General features: G+C 38.4%; 1 protein-coding gene across 2 annotated transcripts in view; it reads left to right on the plus strand.

Moving 5' to 3' along the window:
* The window catches only part of NCAM2 (neural cell adhesion molecule 2), a 413,570-nt gene that overhangs the window by 298,593 nt on the left and 89,552 nt on the right, over positions 1-25,425 (plus strand). For both annotated transcript variants that reach the window (XM_070406989.1, XM_070406990.1), the window contains exon 9: positions 13,490-13,640. In XM_070406989.1, coding sequence (XP_070263090.1) covers positions 13,490-13,640 — 151 coding nt within the window. The remainder of the gene's footprint in view (positions 1-13,489; positions 13,641-25,425) is intronic.

Below are 25,425 nucleotides of genomic sequence, written 5' to 3' on the forward strand. Positions count from 1 at the left end.
GACCCTCCTGCACTATTGGTGGGATTGCAAGTGCAGCCACTTTGGGAAACAGCATGGAGGTTCCACAGAAATTAACTATGGAACTGCCTTATGACCCAGTGATTCCACTTCTGGGCATATCCTATCTAATAAAAGATTAATATGCAAATTGACCATCACTCCAACACACAAGATGGCCGCCCCCATGTGGTCAAAGATGGCTGCCCCCATGTGGACACAAGATGGCTGTCAGGGGAGGGCAGTTGTGGGTGATCAGGCCAGCAGGGGAGAACAGTTAGGGGTGACCAGGCCGGCAGAGGAGGGCAGTTGGGGGCGACCAGGCATTCAGGGGAGGATTTTTTGAGGAAACCCAGCCCTGCAGGGAAGGGCAGTTGGGGGGGACCAGGCCAGCAGGGAGGGCATTAGGGACAATCGGGCCAGCACAAGAGAGCAGGCAGGCAGGCAAGCGGTTGGGAACCAGCAGTCTTGGATTGTGAGAGGGATGTCCCACTGGGATTGGGCCTAAATGAGCAGTCAGACATCCCTTGAGGGGTCCCAGATTGGAGAGGGTGCAGGCTGGGCTGAGGGACACACACACAACCCCATGCACGAATTTTGTGCACTGGGCCTCTTGTATACAAAGAAATTCAAAGCACTGATTTAAAAGAATATATGCACACCTATGTTTGTGGCAGTTATTTACAAAATATGGAAACAAAATATTGATTTAAAGCAGTCCTTATTATTTTTCTTATTTTTTCATTATGAAGGATATACAGGAAAGTTGGGAATTCAAAAGCAATAGTAATCATCCCATTTTTCTTGGTTTCTTAACCTTGGAGAAAGCGATGAGATTTTACATGGAAAAGTGGATTGAATCAGCAGGATTTTTCTATTCTAGCCACATACTTATGCTTGAATTCACATCTTGAATTTTCAGAACTACTCTACAAATATTTTGTTTTATTCATAGTTGAATACAATTCACACACACTCACAACAAAAATTAAATATCTTTTCAGTCAGAGTAGACAACATTTATGCTAAAATTATGGTCAGCCATACTATAAGCATATTTGTCTTATTCTAATTTATTCAGGGCATCAATCACAATCAGTGACCATAAAAAATAGTGGTGATATTGATATGAACTCAGGTTACTTTACATGGCATGAACTAATATAAATTTTGGGGATATGATACATAATCATTCGAATCTTAAACATTTTAAAGCCAGTGCACGGTAAGAGTGAGCTCATGTCCATGTAAATCCTGCAAGACTGGCCTTTGACACCCAAGTCATGGCATTTGAGCAGGGACAATCATCCTGAAGGAAAGTAGAGAGGAAGATACATCCAAGGCATCTACATGTTCCATTGCCAAATATTCTATTGCATGGATATAGCACAGTTTATGTATTCATTCACCAATAGATGGACATTTATGTTGCTTTTACTTTTTTGGCTTGAATAATAATGCTGTTATGGGCACTCATGTATACGTTTTTGTGGACACAATTCTTTCACTTGGGAGTCCAATTTCTGAGTCATATAGTAATGCTGTGTTTGTGTTTAAGTAACGGTCACACTTTTTATACAAAGCCGCTGCACCATTTTACACACCCACCATCAATGAATGAGGGTTTCAAAATCTCCACATCTTTACCAACACTTGTTATTATCTGTCTTTGTTGTTATAGTCATTCTAGAGCAGTACAGTGGTTTTCACTTTCATTTTCATGATGGCTAATGATTTTGAGCATCTTTTCATGATCTTATTGATTTTCCCTTGACTTTTGAGGCTCTTTGGGGAAGTCTTGTCTGAATCTCCAGCCACTTGATCGCTCATTCCTCTTCACCTTGTATGTGTTTTGCCAGCTCCAATGAGCTTTCTTCAACTCTTTGAACATGCTGTTACCCATCTAGTCCAGGCTTATGCTGTTTCCATTTCCTTCCGAACTTTCCCTCTTTGTTTGCTTGGTCAGATCTCACTTTATGAGGGCACCCAATAGCATGAAGCTCAATACTAAAAAGGGTTCTGTATTCAGTTTAATATGCTGCTGTTGCTGTCCTGAAATTTGTAATAATATTGAATAAAGATCCCACATTTTATATTGCAGTGGGCGCTTAGTATTATGTCGCTAGTCTGATGCCTTGCTTACCATTATTATTTATCCTTAAGGTCTCAGTTTAGGCAGAAATACCTGCAAGAAATCATCCCAGACATCTGTAGACTGCATTAGATGTTCAGCCTAAGTTTCATCTCTACCAGCATGTATTATGTATAACGTTTGATTTCTTCCCTTGTAAGACCTTTGATCTATGAGCCTAAGGGCTTTTCCTTTCTCCTCCATCTTTCTGCTGAGCCCAACATAGTGCCTGAATACTGGCTATAGTACAACATGCAGTTCACCCACATAGTTCTGACTCAGGTGGTGAACCATATGTCAAAAATAATTCAGAACATGAGCTCCAGGGTTAGATGGCCTGGACATCCAGCCACTCTCATTTATAAGTGGTGTGGAACCTGGGCAAGTTACTTAGTGTTTCTGAACCTCGATTTACTCATATTTAAAATGGGGATGACAGTAGTCTCAATCTCATAGCAGTTTTATTGGGATTAAGTGAATGAATAAAGGTGAAACTTTTAGAATAGTGTCTGACTACCATTTAGTGTACCTGTTAGCTGTTATCATTGTTAAATTAAACTAGAGGCCCTGTGCATGAATTCGTGCACAGGTGGGGTCCCTTGGCCTGGCTGGTGATCGGGGCCAACTGGGGCCAATTGGGACTGACCAGCCGGGCGGAGGGACCGCAGGAGGTTGGCTGGCCATGGAGGTTAGCTGTGGGAGCGCACTAACCACCAGGGGGCATCTCCTGCGTTGAACATCTGCCTCCTGGTGGTCAGTACATCCTCATAGTGACTGGCCTACCAGTCGTTCAGTCAACCAGTCATAACAATTGCTTAGGCTTTTATATATATAGATTCTTATTTGTTGAATAGATGGACTGTGTATACAAAGAGAAGAAAAGGGCACTAGAAACTGATGAAGAAACCACGTAGATTAAAATGTTTTATTGTGCATAGTACTGTTTAATAAATGAACTTACACTGCTAGGAGGAAGGATAATTATATAAAAGTTCAGTTCATGAAATCAAAATAGGAAGAAAATTCAAAAGTTGGGATTCAGCCCAAAGGAAAGAAAAATTGAGGCTAAGAGTAAATATATGAATCTTATAAGGCGGAAACAGGATCTGTTTAAAATTCTTTGCAGACATTAGTCAACTCAACACAATGTTAACACAGTTTTGTGAAATTAGTTTGAATAAATTAATGCCAATAACCTTTAGAGAGCATATGTTTTCTTGTTTACATATTTAGCCAGTTATGCCTTGCTGCCACCTTCAAGCATTTGAAGTTGAGTTTGAATTCACTACAGACTTAATGCCATTATGAAAAGGCACACTGAATATATAATGCAGGGGTGCAATGTTTTCTTTGTGTCTGCATTTACCTTGGATTCTGTAAGCATTCTCTATTTACCCGCCCAACATCAGGAGATCCCACCTGCCCTCTCTTCTGTGCACCTGCTGGCTTCCCTCAGTTCTTTCATGTGCCTTCTGGGGACATTTGCCTGGAATTCTCTCTACAGCACCACCCCTCTTCACCATTTTTAAATCTCAATCCACACTTCAGTTTACCAGGGAGCATGCCTCTGACTCTGCCTCTCACCTTCACTTACCTCCAAAATAAAACGGTGTGGTTCTTACACAGTACTTTTAAGTTTATTTATATTATCTTTTAAAAATATATATACTAGTATATATATGTATATATATTGATTTCAGAGAGGAAGGGAGAGAGAGAGAGAGAGAGAGAAACATCAATGATGAGAGGCAATCATCAATTGCCTGCCTCTTGCATGCCTCGCCTACTGGGAATCGAGCGCACAGCCCGGGCATGTGCCCTGACTGGGAATCGAACTGTGATCACCTGGTTCATAGGTCCATGCTCAACCACTGAGCCACTCTGACTGGGCTGTATTATCTTTTAATATAATATCTGTATTCTCTGTTAAACTTTAATTCCACTACGGGTAAAAGTTATTCTATTTTGCTCAGCATGTATCCCCAGTGCCTGGTTACTTATTGTGGAATAATTGCAAAAAAAATGTTGAATAACTAAGTGACATGATCCACAGTCCTCTCAAAAGACCATAAAAGCAGGGGCAGTGGAGGTCAATGATTTCAAAAAGGTTCAAAGACATGAGTGTAAGGAAGAAGAAAGATAGGGAATACCTCCACCTCCGATGTGTTGTGTCCTACAATGGGATTTTAAATTTGCCAACACACGTCTAGTCAGGTAAGAACACACACAAAAAACATATCTATAAGCATTGCATTATATAATTTTAAATGTTTGACTATTAAAACTGTCAAAATATTCATATTCACAGATACTAAACTAAAAAAGGTAGTTATCACATAGTTATTTGATTAATTGATTATGAAAAGGACAGTAAGCTATAAATAATCATTTTATAAAAATATGAAAATACTATTCAGAAAAGCAGTTCTTAAACTGACCTTCTAGAAAGGCAAAGAATAAAACTCAAATCAAATTTCAGAGTGTGTCTTTCTGTAAAGGATTGGAATAATAATGTATAGTCAGATACTTTACTTTTTAATCATCTTACTTAATGCAGTGGAAGAACCTGAAAATACTAGATGGACAGCTAATATGTCTATTAACCTGTCTCAATCAAATATCAGGTGTCTTAAATGAATCTTAAGTCGGTGGGGAATCAAAGCCAAGATATAAATGAATTTTCTTTCAGAAATGTGTAATGCATTTTTACTAGCACAGCACCAGGAGAGAGATGTCGTTTGAGATGTCAGATATGAGAAGGAATGACTTTGGTCTTCCAGTGGAAGTATTTGAGACTAATGCATATTGTGTATTATTATAAAGACAATGCCAAGTCTGAAAATGACTTATAATTACCCAGGGAATAACACATCTTCGCAAAGAAATTCTATTCTTCTAGAATTTCTGTTAATCATTTTATATTTATTAGTAATAAATACCAACACTTTTACTAATAGAATGCTAGTTTTTATATACACAAATAATTTTTCACAAGTTGAAAATCTATCATTTACAACACCAAGAGACTGTATAGTTTTCAAGGGAGGTAAATATTACCTTTCAATACTACAAAAGAAAAATATTATTTCTCAATGGAAAAAAAGAAGAATTTGCCTTTAATAAGGTATTTTTTCACATTCTAATAAAGATGATAAATTCAAGTTTTTAACCCAATGTAAATAATAGCTTATGATTACATTTTCTCTTCTCAAATTATATGTAAATTTCACCATAACTTAATGTACATCACAATAATATTAGAATAGAATGGTTCCGTCCTCGGCACTAGTCCAAGTGACTTTCTTTTTCTTTTTTATTCTTTTAAAAAAAATATTATAATAAGTATTACAAAGAGCATTACATATGTGTCCTTCCCCCACCCCCCGCCCTTGACAATCTCCTGGCCTCCCTTACCCCCCAGTGTCTTATGTCCATTAGTTATGCTTATATGCATGCATACAAGTCCTTTGGTTGATCTCTTACTCCCCTCCCTATGCCCCCCAACACCATTTATTGAAGAGACTATCTTGGCTCAATTGTATGTTCTTGCCTCCTTTGTCAAATATTAATTGAGCATATTGGTTCGGGCTAATTTCTGGACTCTCTATTCTATTCCACTGATCTATATGTCTGTTCTTGTGCCAGTACCAGGCAGTTTTGAGAACAGTGGCTTTGTAATACAGCTTGATATCTGGCATTGAGATACCACCTACTTTGATCTTTCTCAGGATCGCTGCAGCTATTCGGGGTCTTTTTTTATTCCAGATGAATTTTTGGAGAGTTTGTTCTAGATCTTTGAAGTAGGCCATTGGTATTTTAATGGGAAGTGCGTTGAATTTATAGATTGCTTTGGGTAGTATGGACATTTTAATGATGTTGATTCTACCAATCCAAGAACATGGTATGTTCTTCCATCTCTTTATGTCTTCCTCTATCTCTTTTTTCAACGTCCTGTAGTTTTCAGAGTAGAGGTCTTTTATCTCTTTAGTTAAGTTTATTCCTAGGTATATTAATTTTTTTGGTGCGATGGTAAATGGGATTGTTTTTATAATCTTTCAGAAAGTTCACTATTGGGGTATAGAAATGCCTCAGATTTCTTGGGGTCAATTTTGTATCCTGCTACATTGACAAATTCATGTATTAAGTCTAGTAGTTTTTTGATGGAGTCTCTTGGGATTTGTATGTATAATATCATGTCGTCTGCAAATAAGGACAGTTTTACTTCCTCTTTTCCAATTTGGATGCCTTTTATTTCTTTTTCTTGTCTAATTGCAATGGCTAATACTTCCAGGACTATGTTGAACAGGAGTGGCGAGAGTGGGCATCCCTGTCTTGTTCCTGTTCTTAGGGGAAATGGTGTCAGTTTTTGTCCATTGAGTATGATGTTGGCTGTGGGCCTGTCATATATGGCTTTTATTATGTTGAGGTATGATCCTTCTATTCCCACCTGGCTGAGAGTTTTTATCAAAAATTGGTGTTGGATTTTGTCAAATGCTTTTTCTGCATCAATTGATATGACCATGTGGTTTTTTTTCTTTCAATTTGTTTATGTGATGTATTACGTTTATTGATTTACAGATGTTGTACCATCCTTGCATTCCTGGGATAAGTCCTACTTGGTCATGGTGTATGATCCTTCTGACGTACTATTGGATCCGATTTGCTAAGATTTTGTTGAGGATTTTGGCATCTATGTTCATGAGGGATATTGGCCTGTAATTCTCTTTCATTGTGTTGTCTTTACCTGGTTTTGGTATTAGGGTGATTCTGGCTTCATAGAATGAGCTTGGAAGTGTTCCTTCCTCTTGAATTTTTCATAGTAGTCTGAGGAGGATAGGTTTTAGTTCTTCCTTGAAAGTTTGGTAAAACTCCCCTGAGAAGCCATCTGGTCCTGGGCTTTTGTTTGCTGGGAGCTTTCTGATGACTGCTTCAATTTCTTCCATAGTTATTGGCCTATTGAGATTTTTAGATTCTTCCTGATTGAGTTTTGGAATGTTGTATTTTTCTAGGAATTTGTCCATTTCCTCCAGGTTGTCTAGTTTGTTGGAGTAGAGTTGTCTGTAGTATTGTTTAACAATCATTTGTATTTCTGTGGGGTCTGTTGTTATTTTGCCTCTATCGTTTCTGATTTGGTTTATTTGGGACCTCCCTCTTTGCTTCTTGGTGAGCCTGGCTAGAGGTTTGTCAATCTTGTTTATCCTTTCAAAGAACCAGCTCTTGGTTTCATTGATTTTCTGTATTGTTTTTTTTTTTTGGTCTCTATGTCATTTATTTCTGCTCTAATCTTTATTATCTCCTTCCTTCTGCTCACTCTGGGGTTTTCTTGTTGCTCTCTTTCTAATTCTTTGAGATGTAGATTTAGATGATTTACTACCATTTTTTCTTGTTTTTTGAGATAGGCCTGCAGAGCTATAAACTTCCCTCTCAGGACTGCTTTCATAGGTTTTGGATTGTTGTGTTTTCATTGTCATTATTGTCCAAGATGTTTTTAATTTCTTTGATCTCTTTGGTAACCCAATCAATATTTAATAACATGCTATTCAGCTTCCAAGTGTTTGAGTATTTTGGGTTGTTTTTATTGTAGTTTATTTCTAACATTATGCCATCGTGGTCTGAGAAGAAGCTTTTTATGATTTCAATCTTCTTGAATTTTTGGAGACTTTGCTTGTGACCCAATATGTGGTCTATTTTTGAATATGTCCCATGAGCACCTGAGAGGAATGTATATTCCGCAGCTTTGGGGTGAAGTGTTCTGAAGATGTCAATTTAGTCCATCTGATCTAGTGAGTCATTTAGGATTGCTGTTTCTTTGCTGATTGTTTGTCTAGCGGACTTATCCAGCGATGTCAGTGGTGTATTAAAGTCCCCTACTATGATTGTGTTATTGTCGATATCTCCCCTGATATCTTCCAGGAGTTTTTTTATGAATTTGGGTACTCCTGCATTGGGTGCATATATGTTTACCAGGGTTATATCTTCTTGTTGTATTGATCCCTTTAGTATTATGAAGTGGCCTTCCTTATCTCTGGTTATGGCCTTCACTTTGAGATGTATTTTGTCCGATATAAGTATTGCTACCCCAGCTTTCTTTTCCTTTCCATTTGCGTGAAAGATATTTTTCCATCCCTTCACTTTCAGTCTGTGTGAGTCCCTTCTAATGAGGTGGGTCTCTTGTAGACAGCAGATGTATGGGTCATGTTTTTTTATCCATTCAGCCACTCGATGTCTTTTGGTTGGAGCATTTAGTCCATTTACGTTTAAAGTTATTATTGAAAGGTACTTGTTTGTAGCCATATCTTTTTTTGTGTGTGTGGATGTTTTCTTTCTGAGATTTTTATTTCTTCTTTTTACACCAGTCCCTTTAGCATTTCTTGCATGGCTGGCTTGGTGGTGATAAACTCCCTTAGCCCTTTTTTGTCTGTGAAGCTTCTTATTTCCCCTTCAATTTTGAATGATAGCCTTGCTGGATAGAGTATTCTTGGATTCAGTCCTTTGCTATGCATCACTTTGTAGATTCCCGTCCATTCTTTTCTAGCCTGATGTGTTTCTGTTGAGAAATCATTTGATAATCTAATGGGAGATCCCTTGTATGTAACTTTCCGTCTCTCTCTTGCAGCCTGTAAGATTATCTCTTTGTCCTGGGATCAACAATCAAACTCACAGATTTAAGAGGAAGTGTGTAAACAAGAGCCTGGGAAGCTGTGCGAACTCGCAGGGCTCCACCTTCCAGAACTGCGTGGAGTCTCTGTGCGCGCTCTGGCCCCTGGCACCAAGTAGCCGGCCACCTAGGAGAGTCTGAGGTTGCCTCTTTGCATCCAGTCCAACTATGGGCTTATTTATAGTGTTACCTTCTGCCAGCAGCCCTGTGGGAGCCCTCCCCACTTGCGGGTCACGCTGGCCTCTAAGGGCGCGGATTTCGGGGGCGCAGATTTCCCCCTGCGCCCGCGCACGCGAGCTCGAGCGTGTTCCTCGCTCCAACCTGAATTGTAAACCGCACCTTTGGGGTAAGTCTAACCTTTCCGTGGAGGGAAGCAGGTCTCCTCTGAGTTCATGTAGTCACGCTGCTTGAGAGCCGTTGCCTCCAGGTTAGTAGCTGACCTCTGGATGCGGATAACAGCTACTCAAGATGGTGCGGTCTCACCTCTCTGCTGAGCTGGTGCCCAGGGGGAGGTTTCAGCCTCAATCTCTAACCATCCCCATTTTCTAGGAATTCTCTGTCTTTCCTGGCTGCAGACTGTCTCTCAGCTGAATCTCCTCTTCTTGTTCAGGCTGTTTGTAACCGGTTTCAGCTGCTCGCCCTTATCTGAGCTTTTTAGAGACTGAGTAATCAACTTCCATGATTTTCCCATGCAATTCCACTTTACCTGAGAGGGTCTCGATGGCGCGGATGGTCTAGTTCTGGTCCGGGTAGTCCACGAAGGCGTAGCCGGACTTCAGCAGGACCTGTCCTGCCAGGGGCAGCTTCCTGTCCCCAAAGATCTGCCGGAGGTCATGGGCGGTGATGGCGGGGCTCCCCAAGTGACTTTCATATAAAGTGTGAATGCTGTATCTGTTTGCGGCTAGGGTTCAGGATCTGGAAAAGGGACCATGCACAAATGAATACACTAGACAAGAAATATGAATTTAGAAGGCATGGGGGGCCAGGTGGAAAACCTTTCTCTAGTGGAGAGGCTCCACTGGGGCCCAGGGCCTGCTAATTTTCTTCAATTTTAGAATATACGTCTTGCCCTTAGTTAGGCAGGCAATCTGGTAGCAGACAGACTCTCTTAAAGGTCAGTGAATATTAGTAAAGATTTACTTTGAGACTATTAGGTCAGGAAATTGCTTGAGCCACCATTGTCTTGACAGAGCAATCGGTGCATAGCTTTAGCCCTTGCTAAAGCTCAAGGTCCATCAGCCTTCCAAGTTCCCTGTTGCACTTTCATGATAGTGTAGACCAGTGATGGCGAACCTAAGACACGCGTGTCAGAGGTGACACACGAACTCATTTTTTGGTTGATTTTTCTTTGTTAAATGGCATTTAAATATATAAAATAAATATAAAAACTACAAGTCTTTGTTTTACTATGGTTGCAAATATGAAAAAAATTCTATATGTGACATGGCACCAGAGTTAAGCTAGGTTTTTTCAAAGTGCTGACATGCCGAGCTCAAAAGGTTTGCCATCACTGGTGTAGACAATGGATAGCTTCCAGCAATCAAGTGCCACAAATATATTATCATGTTTGTTCAATGATAATATCACTCTACAGATGAATTTTCAACAAAACTATAAAAAGGCAGTGTCCCAAGAAAAGCACAAAACTCAATGAAATGATTATAAATAATAGATAATTATATATATATATATAATATAAATAGAATATAGAAGAAATAATATATAAAAATATGTTATAATAATAACATAATCAGCCAGGAACTATTTTGAATATAAATTGTTGGCCAAAAAATTAAAGGAATTATGATAGAATCCTTCTGTTTAAATGTGGAAGGGATAAAAGGAGATTGATTTAAGACAGGTCTTTAAAGAAGGGTGCTTATGGAAAGCACAGGATATTCATGACAGTACAAGTAATTCAAATTAATTGGCATCCAAACTGTAAAGTGTGCTTAGACAGGAAAGCGGTGCCATATGGGAGTCCTTAAGCATCAGACTGCGGGGTAGGAGTTGTATTTGGAAGGGAATACAATGTTATTTATGATTATAGAGCACCGGGGATGTGAAACCTTCATGAAGTTATAAGAATTAAAAGTTTGATTTAAAAAAAAAAAGACATTCTTAGCTTCATAAGAAATAATTTCTGCAGCTGGAATGATTTCTTTTTTGCGAGAGAAACATAGAAAATAGCTTAATGTTGATGACTTTTGCAGAGTCAGGGAGTCTTTTTCGGTCACATTCAGCCTCAGTGTGATTGTTCTCTCTGAAAAGCTGAGACGCCTGTCAATATCCTTTCAACGCAGCAGCACCACCGAGACTGTAAATGGGAAAAGCACAGAACAGATAGGTCTACCAAGCACAACTGCTGAGGATTGGAAATGATAATGTAGAACAAGATGATCAACTGTCATTTCTCATAATTGGGAATATACATAGATAAAGATTCAGAAAACTACCCAAGATGGACAGAGGACAGGTATAGCATGGGTCATGGAAAATAATTGGTATAAGTCATGGGAAGGAAGACCATGTGGGTGAGCAGGTGATGCCGGGTAAGGGAAGGATGCGTTCAGGTCTGCACATGCCAACTGAGATACATGTCAAAGGGACGAGCCCTGTGAGTGAGATACCTGGCTCTGGAGCTCCAGGGAAAGAGAGATCCTGGCTGGAGAGGGAGTGACTGAAGGTCACCCCTGCAGATGTGACTGAGCAGAGCATAGTAACTGAAGCGAGAACAGAATCCAGGACAGAATGCAGGGACCACAGGGAGAGAGGAGACTGCAGCTGAGGGAAAGGAGTAGTCAGAGAGGTGAAATGGAGAGAAATCGGGGTGCAGGTGTTCGAAAACCAAGGGAAGTCACTGCATAAGGAAGAAAGGATCGTTCAATTAGGTCCAGTGATGGACAGAGGTGCAGTGAGGTAAGGACCAAAGAACACCTAAGTAGCTATTGAAGCTTATTGACATGTATCACAAATGGGCAATTTGGGTGAGTGTTTTTTTAATATATTTTTATTGATTTCATAGAGGAAAAGAGAGGGAGAGAGTGATATAAACATCAATGATGAGAGAGAATCATTGATCAGCTGCCTCCTGCACACCCCACACTGGGTATCGAGTCCGCAACCTGGGCATGTGCCCTTATCGGGAATCTAACTGTGACCTCCTGGTTCATAGGTCAGTGCTCAACCACTGAGCAACACCGGCCAGGTGCCATTTTGCTTTTGGGTTTATTCATTCTGAGTTGAACTTTTGTGAAGTTTGGCTTTTTTTCCACCTTTTCTCTCAATTAAGTAAATGAACTTGGCAGTTGAACATGTTAAAAGTTGGCAGAAGAGAAGGCCCTTCTGCTTGAAAACCTCACCTTATTATTTTTTTAGCAATACTCGGGAGTGGGGAACATATGGTTGGCCTAGAAATCCTGATGTAAGTTGCATAATGCATTGCTAGTATGTTTTTCTTTGTTTTTGAAGACTATTTTTTTTCTGATAATAAATAAATTGAATGACTGCTATGTTGATATAGTAATTTCATGGCTGTATAAAATTAAAAAGCGAAAAAGTAATCATACTCTGCACCAATCAACTTGATGTTTGAAAAAAGAACTTTAAAATAGTCTTTTGATATTAATAAGGGAAAATTATTAAATGCCAAATTTAGTAATAGAAAGTACATGAATGTATTAAAGTTTAATTGAATTTCAGTCACATAGAAAATTAAACAACTACCATATTGTTACATAATATACATATTTTATAATACATATATGGCATAAAATAATTTATGGTGCACTAAAACCTCAAATATTGAAAATAATCGAAGCAATAATAGTACAGTACATTTCAAATACATTATAAAATGCTAAAAGCTCAATATATTTTCTGAGAGTATGAAGTAAAATTCAATGAAGAAACTCTGTTTTAATGTGTGTCCCATAAATGTATTTAAATGATTTAAGACACTTCTAGCTATGCTGATTTTGTTGCACACAAGAATTAATTCTTATTTGAAATATAATCTATAGAGTATTGGATTATAAGCAGTTCCTTTATTTGAGTCAATATTCACAGAGTAAGTAATTAATCATCTTCGTATAGTTTCCACTGAATCCCTAAAAGTGAGTTTGATAGTGCTATGTCTTAATATTTTGTCTGTGATGCATCTGGTGTTAATTATGCTTATGAGCAGTACTGTTGCTTTTATTCAAAAATGAAAACTATAATTTCCTGAAGGCTTTTATTTTCATAAGTCTTGATACGTTCTCCTTCCATGGTGGATATGAAACTAAAGTGCCACAGGCATATCATTTTCATTGTAGGTTTTAGGCAGAATTGAAGGCGTTGTTGTGTGGTTACGTTTGCAAAGAATATAACTGGAAGCCAACAAAACCCTTCCTGCAAGAACGTGCAAGTTTTTTAAAGAGCAAAGAGCATACTAAGTAAAAGATATTGCTAAAATATGTGTGTAAGTTTTCCTACTGTCCGTCTCCCTGTAAGCAAGTGGACAGGTAAAATGGATAAGCTAGGAATTATAAATCATAAATAGAGAAACACTAGGTTTTGGGGAAATACACACACACACACAATTGAATGCTGGTAAGAGTTCATTTTGTTTACTGCATATATCATAAATACCATCATTTTTGGTCATCATTCTACACAAACAAAACATAAAATCTTTCTTTTTCCTGACTCGATGTAAACAGAGCCCAGATGGCCGTCTTGAAGTCAAAGGGCAGCACGGAAGCTCATCCCTGCAGATTAAAGATGTGAAGTTGTCTGATTCTGGGAGGTACGACTGTGAAGCTGCGAGTAGAATCGGAGGGCACCAAAAGAGCATGTATCTGGATATCGAATGTAAGTTATTTTCATTCTGTATGCTTACTCAAAGAACTTGCTCTGCTTTGAAAAATACACATTTTTACAGGGAGATCCAAATGCCTATGCAGTTTGTTTCTCAGTAGTCAATGTATAGCTTTAGAAAGAACATAGCTGCTCAAAGCCAGTTATTGGAGACATCTAGTGGATGTTATGGAACATTAAACAGTGCTGTATATATTTAATGATCTCGATACTGCTTACCCTGATAATCATTAATGTTAAAACAGAAACACAATAGCAAATGAACTATATTATTAGTTATTATTAGTTATTAGTGATAGGTCAACATTTCCTTAGATTTCCATCTGTTTATTATAATATTAACGGTCCTGTGCCTCACATAGGGAGTGAGAGTTTTTATTTCTTATTTAAGCTATTTGTGGAATTATCTTACATGCTCATAAGGTATGGTATAGTATTTTTAAATGGTTGAATATGTCAGTACTTATATTTTTATCAAAATAGTGTTTATAGTCTGAAAGTAGGGACTATGACAAAGAGGGTTATTAAATAATTATAAAAAATATAACTGTTAAATTTGGGAAGTGTGAGGGCTAATGTAAATGGAGTCTACATCACCAATCTTAAGTTATTGCATCTGATTTTGAAATAATTTGTTAAACATGTTTTTTAAAAAGGGAAAGATTTAACATTGTTCTTAATAATATTTTGGAATCATCAGTGTTGTAGGTGCTCTGATACTTGAAAGGAAATAGCTGTCTTAGTGGAAATGTATAAGATACTCCTATTGAAAAAATGTTTCTACTAGATAATTTCTATTTCATTAATATTGATATAATGTGATGGTAATTGTGAAACAAGATGCATTTTCTAATTGAGAACTCTAGAAAGCAAATATTTCCCCAAGAACAGACACAAACAAATCTATATTATTTTACACATTTATAAACTGCTTGTCTAGAAATTAATGGAAAGACCAATTAAACAATGTATGTCTAAGCTTTCCTTTTGTTTTGTTAATTTGGATTTTACATTAAGGTCAATGATTCATCTGGAGTGCATTTCTGTAGAGTCAGTATGGATTATCTTTCCATACAAATATGGACACACAAATCATTCAGCAGTACTTACTAAAAAGTCTTTTATATCTAAGGGTTTACCAATGTTGTTCTTTACAAAGCTTTAAATTTTGCCTTTAGTAATTTATATTTTCAATTACAGATCTGTTTTCTAGTGTTTGGATTTTGGTTTTGTCTTTATTATTTCAATTGTTCTATATATTTTAGATTTGCTTTTCTCTTTGTTTGTAAATTCTTAAGGTGAAATATTCATGCCATGTTGGGATGTGCATAAGCTGATTACCCTTTCCATTAGAATTGGTCTTATTCTCCTGACTCATTAAATAGCAAGAATTGTGAAATTCTGTCCTGAATACTGTAAATACTGTGTTGTGCAGACTCTGGGTAATTTGACACCATCTGGAAAAGATGATTTTAAGCAGGTAATCACCCCTAAGTTCTGTGTTGCCTCCTGTGAGCAGTGATTCAAATCTCAGTTGACTCCTAAAGTCTTTGCTATTCAAGTATGTATGTCGTTAGACTGCGATTTCTGTGGTTATGTACACAGTATCATGGCATCTCCTTCTCGACTGCTCTCTGGAATTACCTCTACACTATTCAACCTATACTGGATTATTTCCAAGATACCTCTGTACTCACAGAAAAATTTTAGCTCCAGAATCACTTTGAAACTCCCATACACAACGCCATGAGAGAAAAAAGAAAATGTGGGAAACTAGTTTTCATTCTCCTCCACAAGATGTTGTTCACTCAACAGAAGGCTTAGGTAGTTTTTTTTGTTACTGTTTTTATTCTGATTTTGTTATATGTTATTTCTAGAGATTTTAGTTATTACCAGTAGAGAAGATAGACTATCACAGGCTTATAGTATGTGTGTGAGTGTGTATGTGTAATATATATATATATATATATATATATATATATATATATATATATATACTGGAGGCCCGGTGCACAAAAATTTGTGCACTCGGGGGGGAAGGGGGGGGTCCCTCAGCCCGGCCTGTGCCCTCTCGCAGTCTGGGACCCCTCGGGAGATAACGACCTGCTGGCTTAGGCCTGCTCCTGGGTGGCAGAGGGCAGGCCCAATCCCTAGGTGCAGCCCCAGGTCGGGCTCAGAGCAGGGCTGATTGGGGAGTTGGGGCGCCGCCCCCTGTCATGCACAGAGCAAGGCGGATTGGGAGGTTGTGATGCCACCCTCAGTCACGCTCAGGGTAGGGCCGATTGGGGGGTTGGGGCACCGCCCCCTGTCACAGTCAAGGCAGGGTCAATGGGGAGGTTGCGGCGCCACCCCCTGTCACACACAGAGCAGGGCCCATCGGGGGGTTAGGGCTCCGTACCCTGTCATGCACAGAGCAGGGCCCATCAGGGGGGTTGGGGCTCCGTACCCTGTCATGCACAGAGCAGGGCCCATCAGGGGGGTTGGGGCTCCGTACCCTGTCATGCACAGAGCAGGGCCGATCAGGGGGTTGGAGAGCTCCCCCCTGTCACGCACAGAGCAGGGCCGATCAGGGGGTTGAGGAGCTCCCCCTGTCACTCACAGAGTAGGGCCGATGGGGAGTTAGGGCACCGCCCCCTGTCACACACAGAGCAGGGCAGATCAGGGGGTTGGAGAGCTCTCCCCTGTCATGCACAGAGCAGGGCCCATCAAGGGGTTGGGGAGCTCCCCCCTGTCATGCACAGAGCAGGGCCGATCAGGGGGTTGAGGAGCTCCCCCTGTCACTCACAGAGTAGGGCCGATAGGGGAGTTAGGGCACCGCCCCCTGTCACACACAGAGCAGGGCAGATCAGGGGGTTGGAGCGCCGCCCTCTATCACCCACAGAGCAGGGCCGATCAGGGGGTTGGGGCACCGCCACCACTGTCACATTCAGGGCAGGGCTGATGGGGAGGTTATGGCTCTACCCTGTCACACACACAGCAGGGCCTGTGGGGGGGGGGGGGGGGGTTGGGGCACCGCACCCTGTCACAGAGCAGGGCCGATCAGGGGGTTGGGACGCCGCACCCTGTCACACACAGAGTTGCAGGGCGATCAGGGGGTTTGGGCACTGCTCCCTGTCACACTGATCCGGTGCCAGGAGGCCTCACGGCTCCACTGATCCTGGTGCTGGGAGGCATATTACCCTTTTACTATATAGGATAGAGGCCTGGGGGCTGGCTAGTTTGCCCTGAAGGGTGTCCTGGATCAGGGTGGGGGTCCCCACTGGGATGCCTGGCCAGTCTGGGTGAGGGGATGATGGCTGTTTGCAGCTGGTCACACACCCTTTAGGGTGGGGGTCCCCACTGGGGGTGCCTGGCCAGTCTGGGTGAGGGGCTGATGGCTGCTTTCAGGCTGGTGGTTGTTGACTGAAGCTCCCAACTGCTCCTTTTTTTTTCTCTTTTTTAAAATTTTATTCTGGGCCAGCTTTAGCTCTGGCTCTAGCTCTGAGGCTTCCGCTGGTTTGTTTGCGTTCTATAATCAAAACAATGTATAACTCCAGCTCTGAGATCCCAGGGTTTTGTTTAGCTTCTATATTTGTTACAAAGTTTCAAACTGCCAGCTCAGAGGCCGGCAGCGCAGGCGGGGAACATTGGAGTCCTCCTTCACTGAAGCAAGCAAGCCTCATGTTCGCTTCCAGCTGCCTGGCTGCCGGCCACCATCTTGGCTGACAGTTAATTTGCATATACTCACTGATTATCCAATGAAAAGGGTAGTGGTCATATGCTAATTACCATGTTTCTCTTTTATTAGCATATATATATATATATATATATATATATATATATATATACATACACACACACACAAGAGACCTGGTGCATGAAAATTCATGCACTGGAGGGGGGTCCCTCAGTGCAGCCTGTCCCCTCTCACAGTCTGGGAGCCCTCAGGGGTGGGAGGTGACCTGGCAATCAGGGGAAGGCAGTGCCCCCATCACAGTTCTGTTGCTGCCACTTCCAACAGCACAAGCCTCAGCTGGCCCTGGTTACCTGAGCCTCAGGCCAGCGCTGGGTGGCTGGGGGGCTGAGAGGACTGGGGGTCTCCAGAGGCAGGCACGTGGCAAGGCTGGACTGAGGAGACTGGGCACCGCCATCTTGTGACTGTGGGCATCGCCATTATTGAGGGTGTGGCAGTCAATTAGCATATTCCCTCCTTATTGGCTGTGGGCGCTGCCATCTTTGTGAGGGTGTGAAGGTCAATTAGCATATTCCCTCTTTATTAGATATGATAGATAGATATATATGTAATATTTTTTAAAAATATTTTATTGATTTTTCACAGAGAGGGAGAGAGATAGAGAGTTAGAAACATCAATGAGAGAGAAACATTGATCAGCTGCCTCCTGCACACCTCCCACTGGGGATGTGCCCGCAACCCAAGTACATGCCCTTGACCGGAATCGAACCTGGGACCTCTCAGTCCATATGCCGACGCTCTATCCACTGAGCCACATTGGTTTTGGCTATATTTGTAATATTTTTAATGCAACTTTAAACCATACAAATATTTGGTATCCCTAGTTCTTGGAGACAACATAATTGTCTTAGTTTCTATTTTCAGCAGTTTTTCATTTATTTCTTCCCTTTATATGATTTTTCAGATTTCATTTTTATTTTTTTGAATCATCACACTGATCAAAAGATGATTTAAATTCCAAAGTCCTAATAGAAGTTGAGTTTCTTTTTTCTCTTTCAGGGTATCAATCTTCTATATGGTCAATTTTATTTGATTGGACATTTTTTATTTTTGTACCAACCTAAATATTCCCAGAAAGTGTAATAAGTTCTACATATGCAAATAATTTCAAATTTTGAATTGCAGGATAGGCTAGCTTTAATTGAGGTTTATAGTTAGATGTTCAGAGCTTTTAATAGTACCTTTTACCTATTAAGGGTTAGTTATACTAATATAGACTGAATTTCAGTAAAGCAAAATAAAATGTTTTATATTTCATTATTAATAAATACATAATCAAAATTGAATCATTCATTCCATTGACATGTTTTTTTTCTTCTCTTTTGTTTAAATCTCCAAATTAAAGGAGTTCTCTTGTGGATCTAACCTATATATGAATGCTCTATTTAAGCTGTCTTGTTTTTCCACCATGATGAATATCTTTTAAATATACATTACAAATTACATGTGAGTCTGTAGAAGTCTAGATTCCTACAATATTTCTTCATATATGTCAATTGTAATTCTCTATTTTTCACAATTAAATTTACTAATGAAGTCAAGGACAATACTAAGTTATGTTGGTAATCTAGTTCACTATTCTATCCTAATACTGCATTTAAGAATAAAATTTATCTTTAGCATGATATTAATTTGCCCATATAATTTCCTAACTTCTTCTCTATTATATGTATTTGAAGTTATTGCTTTCGAGGTACTAACTATAATTTATTAAAATTGAATCAGATAAAACATTTATAGTAGAAGAATATAATGTTGTAAAACCGACTTAGAAGTCATATAAATATGTTAATGAAAGAAGACTTTTACTTAAGTGGAAAGTAATAGAATTATTTATCTTGATTTTATTAATTGCTGAAGTTCAAATTATATTCATGTGGTATAAATAGACAAAATGTCACACTGCTATCATTTGTCTAAAGTTAGTTCTATTTGGGAGTTTTGGTGTTAAATAATCATCTAGAATATGTAATTAGAGTTATAATTTAAAATTTATCCTGCTCTACTCTTTTAGTTATCTTTCTTGTAAATTAGTGTAATTATATTAGGAAAGTTTGAACCGTTTTTTGTTGATAATACCACTATTTGTAATAATTCTTATACTTTTCTCATAGGAAGATTAGTACAAATTTGGGTTGGCTATTGCTACTTCATAGCTATGATTAATATTGACTAACTAATAAGCTTAATTCTTGTTAATAAAAACTTGTGATAAGATAGGATATTTTATTTAGCAACAAACTTAAAATCCATAGTATTAAAACTTTCAGTATCTTACATGTAATGTCATGAGAAGTTGTTTTAAATAAAAATTTGATTTTAGAAATTGTAAGAATATTTTTATTCTACATCTTTAAATCAAAGCACTATAGAAACTATGAAAATTATGGACATTACATAATTTCGCACAAGAAAATCTTACTAGAACAGTCTTTACTGCCCGATTCAAACATCTACGATATAGTATTGCTAAGATTGAGTGGGAAAGAATCAAGCCATTTACAATTTGACACCTACCACATTATCATAAATTTAAGGTGTTAGGAGATTAAACATTTTTTTTTTAATTCAAAACCTCTTTTGTAATTCATCTACAGCAGAGTCCTTGGCTTCCTGCCAGTTCATTTTCAACATTACAAAGGCATTACCCTTACTAAGAAGCAGGAGTTGAACTAACATTCCAATTTATAAAACAAAAGCAATAACAGGGGTGTGATGTGTGTTTTAATGCAATAAGTACCGATTACATAGTATGTTTGATTACAATTAGAATGTTATTAAGTTCTGTGACTAGGTACTCATTACATATTACCTATTAACTAGACTTAATTATTTTACGTGATAAATTTAATTTAACAGTAACATGGTAACAATGCATGTTAAGATGTATTGAATTTTTCATTTACATTTTTTTTCACATCGAACTCTCTACACCTGTTTTTATTCCATGTTAGACATAATAGCAATATTTATATGCATTTTCTCCTGTGGTATAAATATTGTTAGCAATATTAGAAACATTTTATGGCTATAGGGGTAATAATCTTACAGAACAGATTCGTGTTGCTTTCACATTTGCATGCATTCCATAGAATTAATAAATCTTTGCTGCCTGGCCAGCATGGCTCAGTGGTTGAGTGTTGACTTAAGAACCAGAACGTCTTGGTTCGATTCCAGGTCAGGACACATGCCCGGGTTGGGGGCTCTATCCCCAGTATGGGGCATGCTGGAGACAGCCCATCAATTATTCTCTCTTATCATTGATGTTTCTATATCTCTGTTCCTCTACCTTCCTCTCTGAAATCAATAAAAATATATTTTTAAAAGTTTAAACAAATAAATCTTTGCTTTATCTTTCTTTAAGTTTTACAATCTTAACAGTGATGATAGTAGCATGATTGCCTGCATGTACAGGACGAGGTAAATAAGATGTGAACATGATTTTAACATTTAAAGAAAATTACCTCAGTAAACACTTAGATGTTAGAAAAACTCCATGGTGATAGCTGATACACATTTTATACCCATGATTAAAATCTTGTCTCATGACTCTATCTTTTTCACTCACCACAATACATTTAAGCTGTTCAAACTTTAAAGGGGATGGCTCATTTGCAGAAATAAATTGGTTCTAATGCCAGCCGCTATTTAGGCTTAATATTCAGTATAATTTCAAGGACAGCATCTGGGAGAAATACAAGGCTTATCTGTATAGCTCGCAGATAAAAATAATAGAATATTAAAAGAGAAAGGTGAAAATATTTTTCCGTTTTGCTGCATTTTTTTAACCAAAACTTTCCATGAATCCTCAGGGAATATTTGAAATATCCCATTTCTCACACATACAGATGCTATCAATTATTCTAGTTTTATCACATTTTTATCTAAATCTTACAGATATTATTTTATTCAAATCCAATGTTGTTAAAACGCACTTCAGAAATTATGGTAATAAAGCATTCTTACGGACTATTAGGAAATGTCCAACCTTTGAAAGGATAAACCTTACAGATAAACAAGCACGTATCAAACAGTTATATTAAACTAGTCATTTTCTGTAACTTCTGGATGTATCACTGTCTCTTAGCACCTGCTTAACAAAGATTTATTAATTCTATGGAATGCATGCACATTGCCCAGAAATATGGAACCCTACCTCCAATTTACCACAGCTTTCACCCTTTCTCTGGAATGAGCCCCTTGCCCAGGGATCTCAGTTCTCACTGGCACAATGACTGCCTTCGACTGGGATGCTATAACAAAATACCATTGACTGGGTACCTTTTAAAAGGCATGCATGTCTCATGGTTCTGGAGGCTGGAAGACAAGATCAGGGTACCTCCTGGTGAGGTTCTTGGTGAGACCCTCTTGCTGGTATGTCCTCACCTGGCCTTTCCTTGGTACATGTGCACAAAAAGAGAGACACCTCTGTTCTCTTCCTTTCTTTTTTTAAAATATATTTTTATTGATTTCAGAGGAAGGGAGAGAGAGAGATCGAAACCTCAATGTTGAGAGAGAAGCATTGATAGGCTGGCTGCCTTCTGCACGCCCCACACTGGGGATCCAGCCCACACCTCAGGCATGTGCCCTACGGGGAATCAAACCATGACCTCCTGGTTCATAGGTTGACGCTCAACCACTGAACCCCACCAGTCGGGCTCTCCCTTTCTTTATGGGCATTAATCCCATCCTGGGGCTGCACCCTTATGACTTCATTTAAAACTAATCACCTTGTAAACCTCCAGCCTCTACATACCATCACGTTGAGTAACAGCACTTCAAGGCATGACGGTGGGGTGCGAGTAGGGCACATACATTCAGTCCTTAGCTGTGAGCATTCTTGATTTGATAGAGAAGGCTACCTCACAGATGGAACTGGTGCAGGATTTCACAGGGTGAAGCTGCCCACTGAAATAGCATCTGAGATTACATCATACCAAGCCTCTGGGACTGAGTTTTGTCATCTTGAAAATCCTGAAAGATTCATGAAGACCCATGGCAGACTTTTCACTGCCTTTTACTCTGTCTGGGCTGCTATAGCAAAGTACCATAGACTCTATAGCTTATAAACAACAGAATTCTACTTCTCACAGTGTCAGGGGCTGCAAGTCTGAGGTCAGGGCGCCAGCAAGGGGGTGAGGTGCGGGGGTGGGGGGAGCTGGGTTCTGGTGAGAGTTTATTCTGATTACAGAATGCTGTTTTCTCTTTCTGTCCTCATATGATGGAGAGCAGTGAAGAGGCACTGACCCACTTCCTCCTCCTTCCTAGGACCTCTTGCCAATAGGTTCAGCTTGGATTTACCACTTTATACCTTAGTACAGAATAACATGGCCACCAAAGTTAAGATACTTGATTCTCGAAAAAGACCTGTCCAAACCTTGAATCCAATCTGCCCGAACTCTGTGACCATAAACCCTCAATCCTCTGAGTTCTCAGTTTCAGTGGAACAGAGGCAAGGACTCGTTTTACCTCGTATTCTCTGTATATTGATATCTATCTACTGACTTAAGCTAGCTCATAGTTTGTGGTAATTTAAACCAGATGGCAGTTTTCTAATATATCGTGCTTACAAAAATATATTTTTCAAAAGCATAGTATTAACAGTTATCTTTAGACTTTAGTGAATCTTCTGGATCTAATCCTAGGAGATTGGACAATTTATTTTACTTAATCCAAGCTTTAATTTCTTGATTTGTAAAGAAGAAGAGATGGATCTAAACCTATGATTTTATGAATCAGGCTAGGATCTTAATTACATTTTTCTAATTCAACAATTTTTTATCGGGCATGTACTATACACCAAGCACTTTTCAGGTGTTGAGTATATAGAATTCAACAAAGCAAGCCAAATCCTTACTTTATGGACCTTACATCCTAACAAGGGAAACCAATAATAGACAAAATAAAGTAGCATAATATATAATACGGCAAACAGTGAAAAGGACTAAAGAGAAAAAAATAACCCAATGCAGTGAGATACATCATCAGCTGATGACACAATTATACATAGTAAACAATCCAAACTCAGTGGCATACAAAAATAATTCTCCTTCTCAAATGATGACATAAACTACTTGGTTACCCTTTTAACCAAATTGACAATAACAATAAAACATTTTTAAATGAACATAAAAGGTTAAAAAATGCTTCCTTGATTAAATCTTTGTTATATACAGCATTACTCATTTAGACTATATGTGTTCCTGCTTCTGTATACTTTTAATTTAATTGCTCTGATTTTTAAAATTTATTAATTTTATTATAAAACAATTTTTATAATACAACTAGAGGCCCGGTGCATGACATTCGTGCACTGGGTAAGGGTGGGGGGGTCCCTCAGCCTGGCCTGTGCCCTCTCGCAATCCTGGACTACTTAGGGGATGTCCTCCTGCCAGCTTAGGCCCGCTCCCTTAGCACTGCCTCAGAGGCAGGAGAGGCTTCTGCCACTGCCACTGTGCTCGCCAGCCACAAGCCCAGCTTCTGGCTGAGCAGCACTCTCCCTGTGGGAGCACACTGACCACCAGGGGTCAGCTCCTGCATTGAGCGCCTGCCCTCTGGTGGTCAGTGCGCATCATAGTAACCAGTCGTTCTGCCATTTGGGCAATTTGCATATTAGCGTTTTATTATATAGGATTGTGCATAGCAGTATATTACCATCTGTTTTATATTTATTACCATAGTGATTTATTAAATTAATATGATTAATGCTTAATATATGCTAGTTTATCAGGGGGAAACAAAAACAAAGAGCACACATTTTTAACCCTCTTCCCCCCAAATACTGTCTAAAAGTGGAGACCCATGTCAATAAACTATTATTTCAGGAGGAGCTGTATATTTTTTGTTTACTATGATGCAGTGCTCTGAAAATGTATCACATATGATTAATTTCCAATCATAACTGAATTGCTTTACTTTTCTTCATATAGATCAAAATATTTTGCTCTATTTATGTAAAAGTAATTAAATTTTGATGATAGTTTACCTCTTTAAATTAAAAAGGTGTTTTAATTGAATGCACATTAAAAATAAAATATATGTCAATTAAACAGCAGTTAAACAGAAAGTAATTGTGATCTAATTCCAATTAAATAGTATTATGGTTATTTGAAGGTTATCAATATGTGGCAGTTGTTACTAATTTTCATTTGAGAGACTTAAAGTGAAGTAGAAAAGGGTTACAAACTTCCATACAGTTCAGTCTTCCAACTAAGACATGATAAATATAAAGGTAAAATGTGATAATAACCATACCTAATGTATTGGAATTGTGGCTAATTTAATTACAAAACATGCATTAACAGGTCTAAGTAGCCTGTTAGCTATTATCATCACCATTATTATTTCTAATGTTGTAATTATTGCTATTGTTATTATGCAGGCAATAATTCTGAATATTGAGAGGTTTTTTTTTTCTATTTTGTGACCCAGATATTCCCTTATGCATATAATAGGTAGCATTGTTGAATGCACAACCACTCACTGTAAGATAAAATAGTGGAAATGTTTTAGTTTGCTTTTGATTGTTGTTGTTTTTTAAGTCATAAAGGCTTGATTGAACTGGGAAGTTTAAGAAATGAATTAAGTTTGTAGAGCTTTATGCAAACTTAAGGACAGATATCAAATTAAGCCAATAAATAAAATATTTACATTTTACTTGAAAGTTTTTTTTCACCTTTATAGAGTGACACACTGAAGTTGTTTCACATTAATAAACCAAATTACATAAGTTACAAGCTGTGCTACTGCTAAATCAGACAGATTCTGAGGAAACTGACATTATTTTTATTAATAAAATAATTTTAACACTGCTGTATCCCTGGGACCAACCATTTGTTTTGATGACTCAGGAAATTTTATGATAAGATTCAATGAAGCTTTGTTTCCTAGATTTATATATGAAATTATTTATAATAATAATATAGTATTTAAAATATCATAGCTATTTACAGAAAATTCAATATATAAAGCAATAATAAAGGATAAAATAGCCTTAAGTAGTAAAATACTTTTATTAATATTTATATATGTGATTTAAGGAGGAGA

The sequence above is a fragment of the Myotis yumanensis genome, unplaced genomic scaffold, assembly GCF_028538775.1.
Source record: "Myotis yumanensis isolate MYYU_CA2020_CCGP unplaced genomic scaffold, mMyoYum1.0.hap1 SCAF_2, whole genome shotgun sequence".
Taxonomy (NCBI): domain Eukaryota; kingdom Metazoa; phylum Chordata; class Mammalia; order Chiroptera; family Vespertilionidae; genus Myotis; species Myotis yumanensis.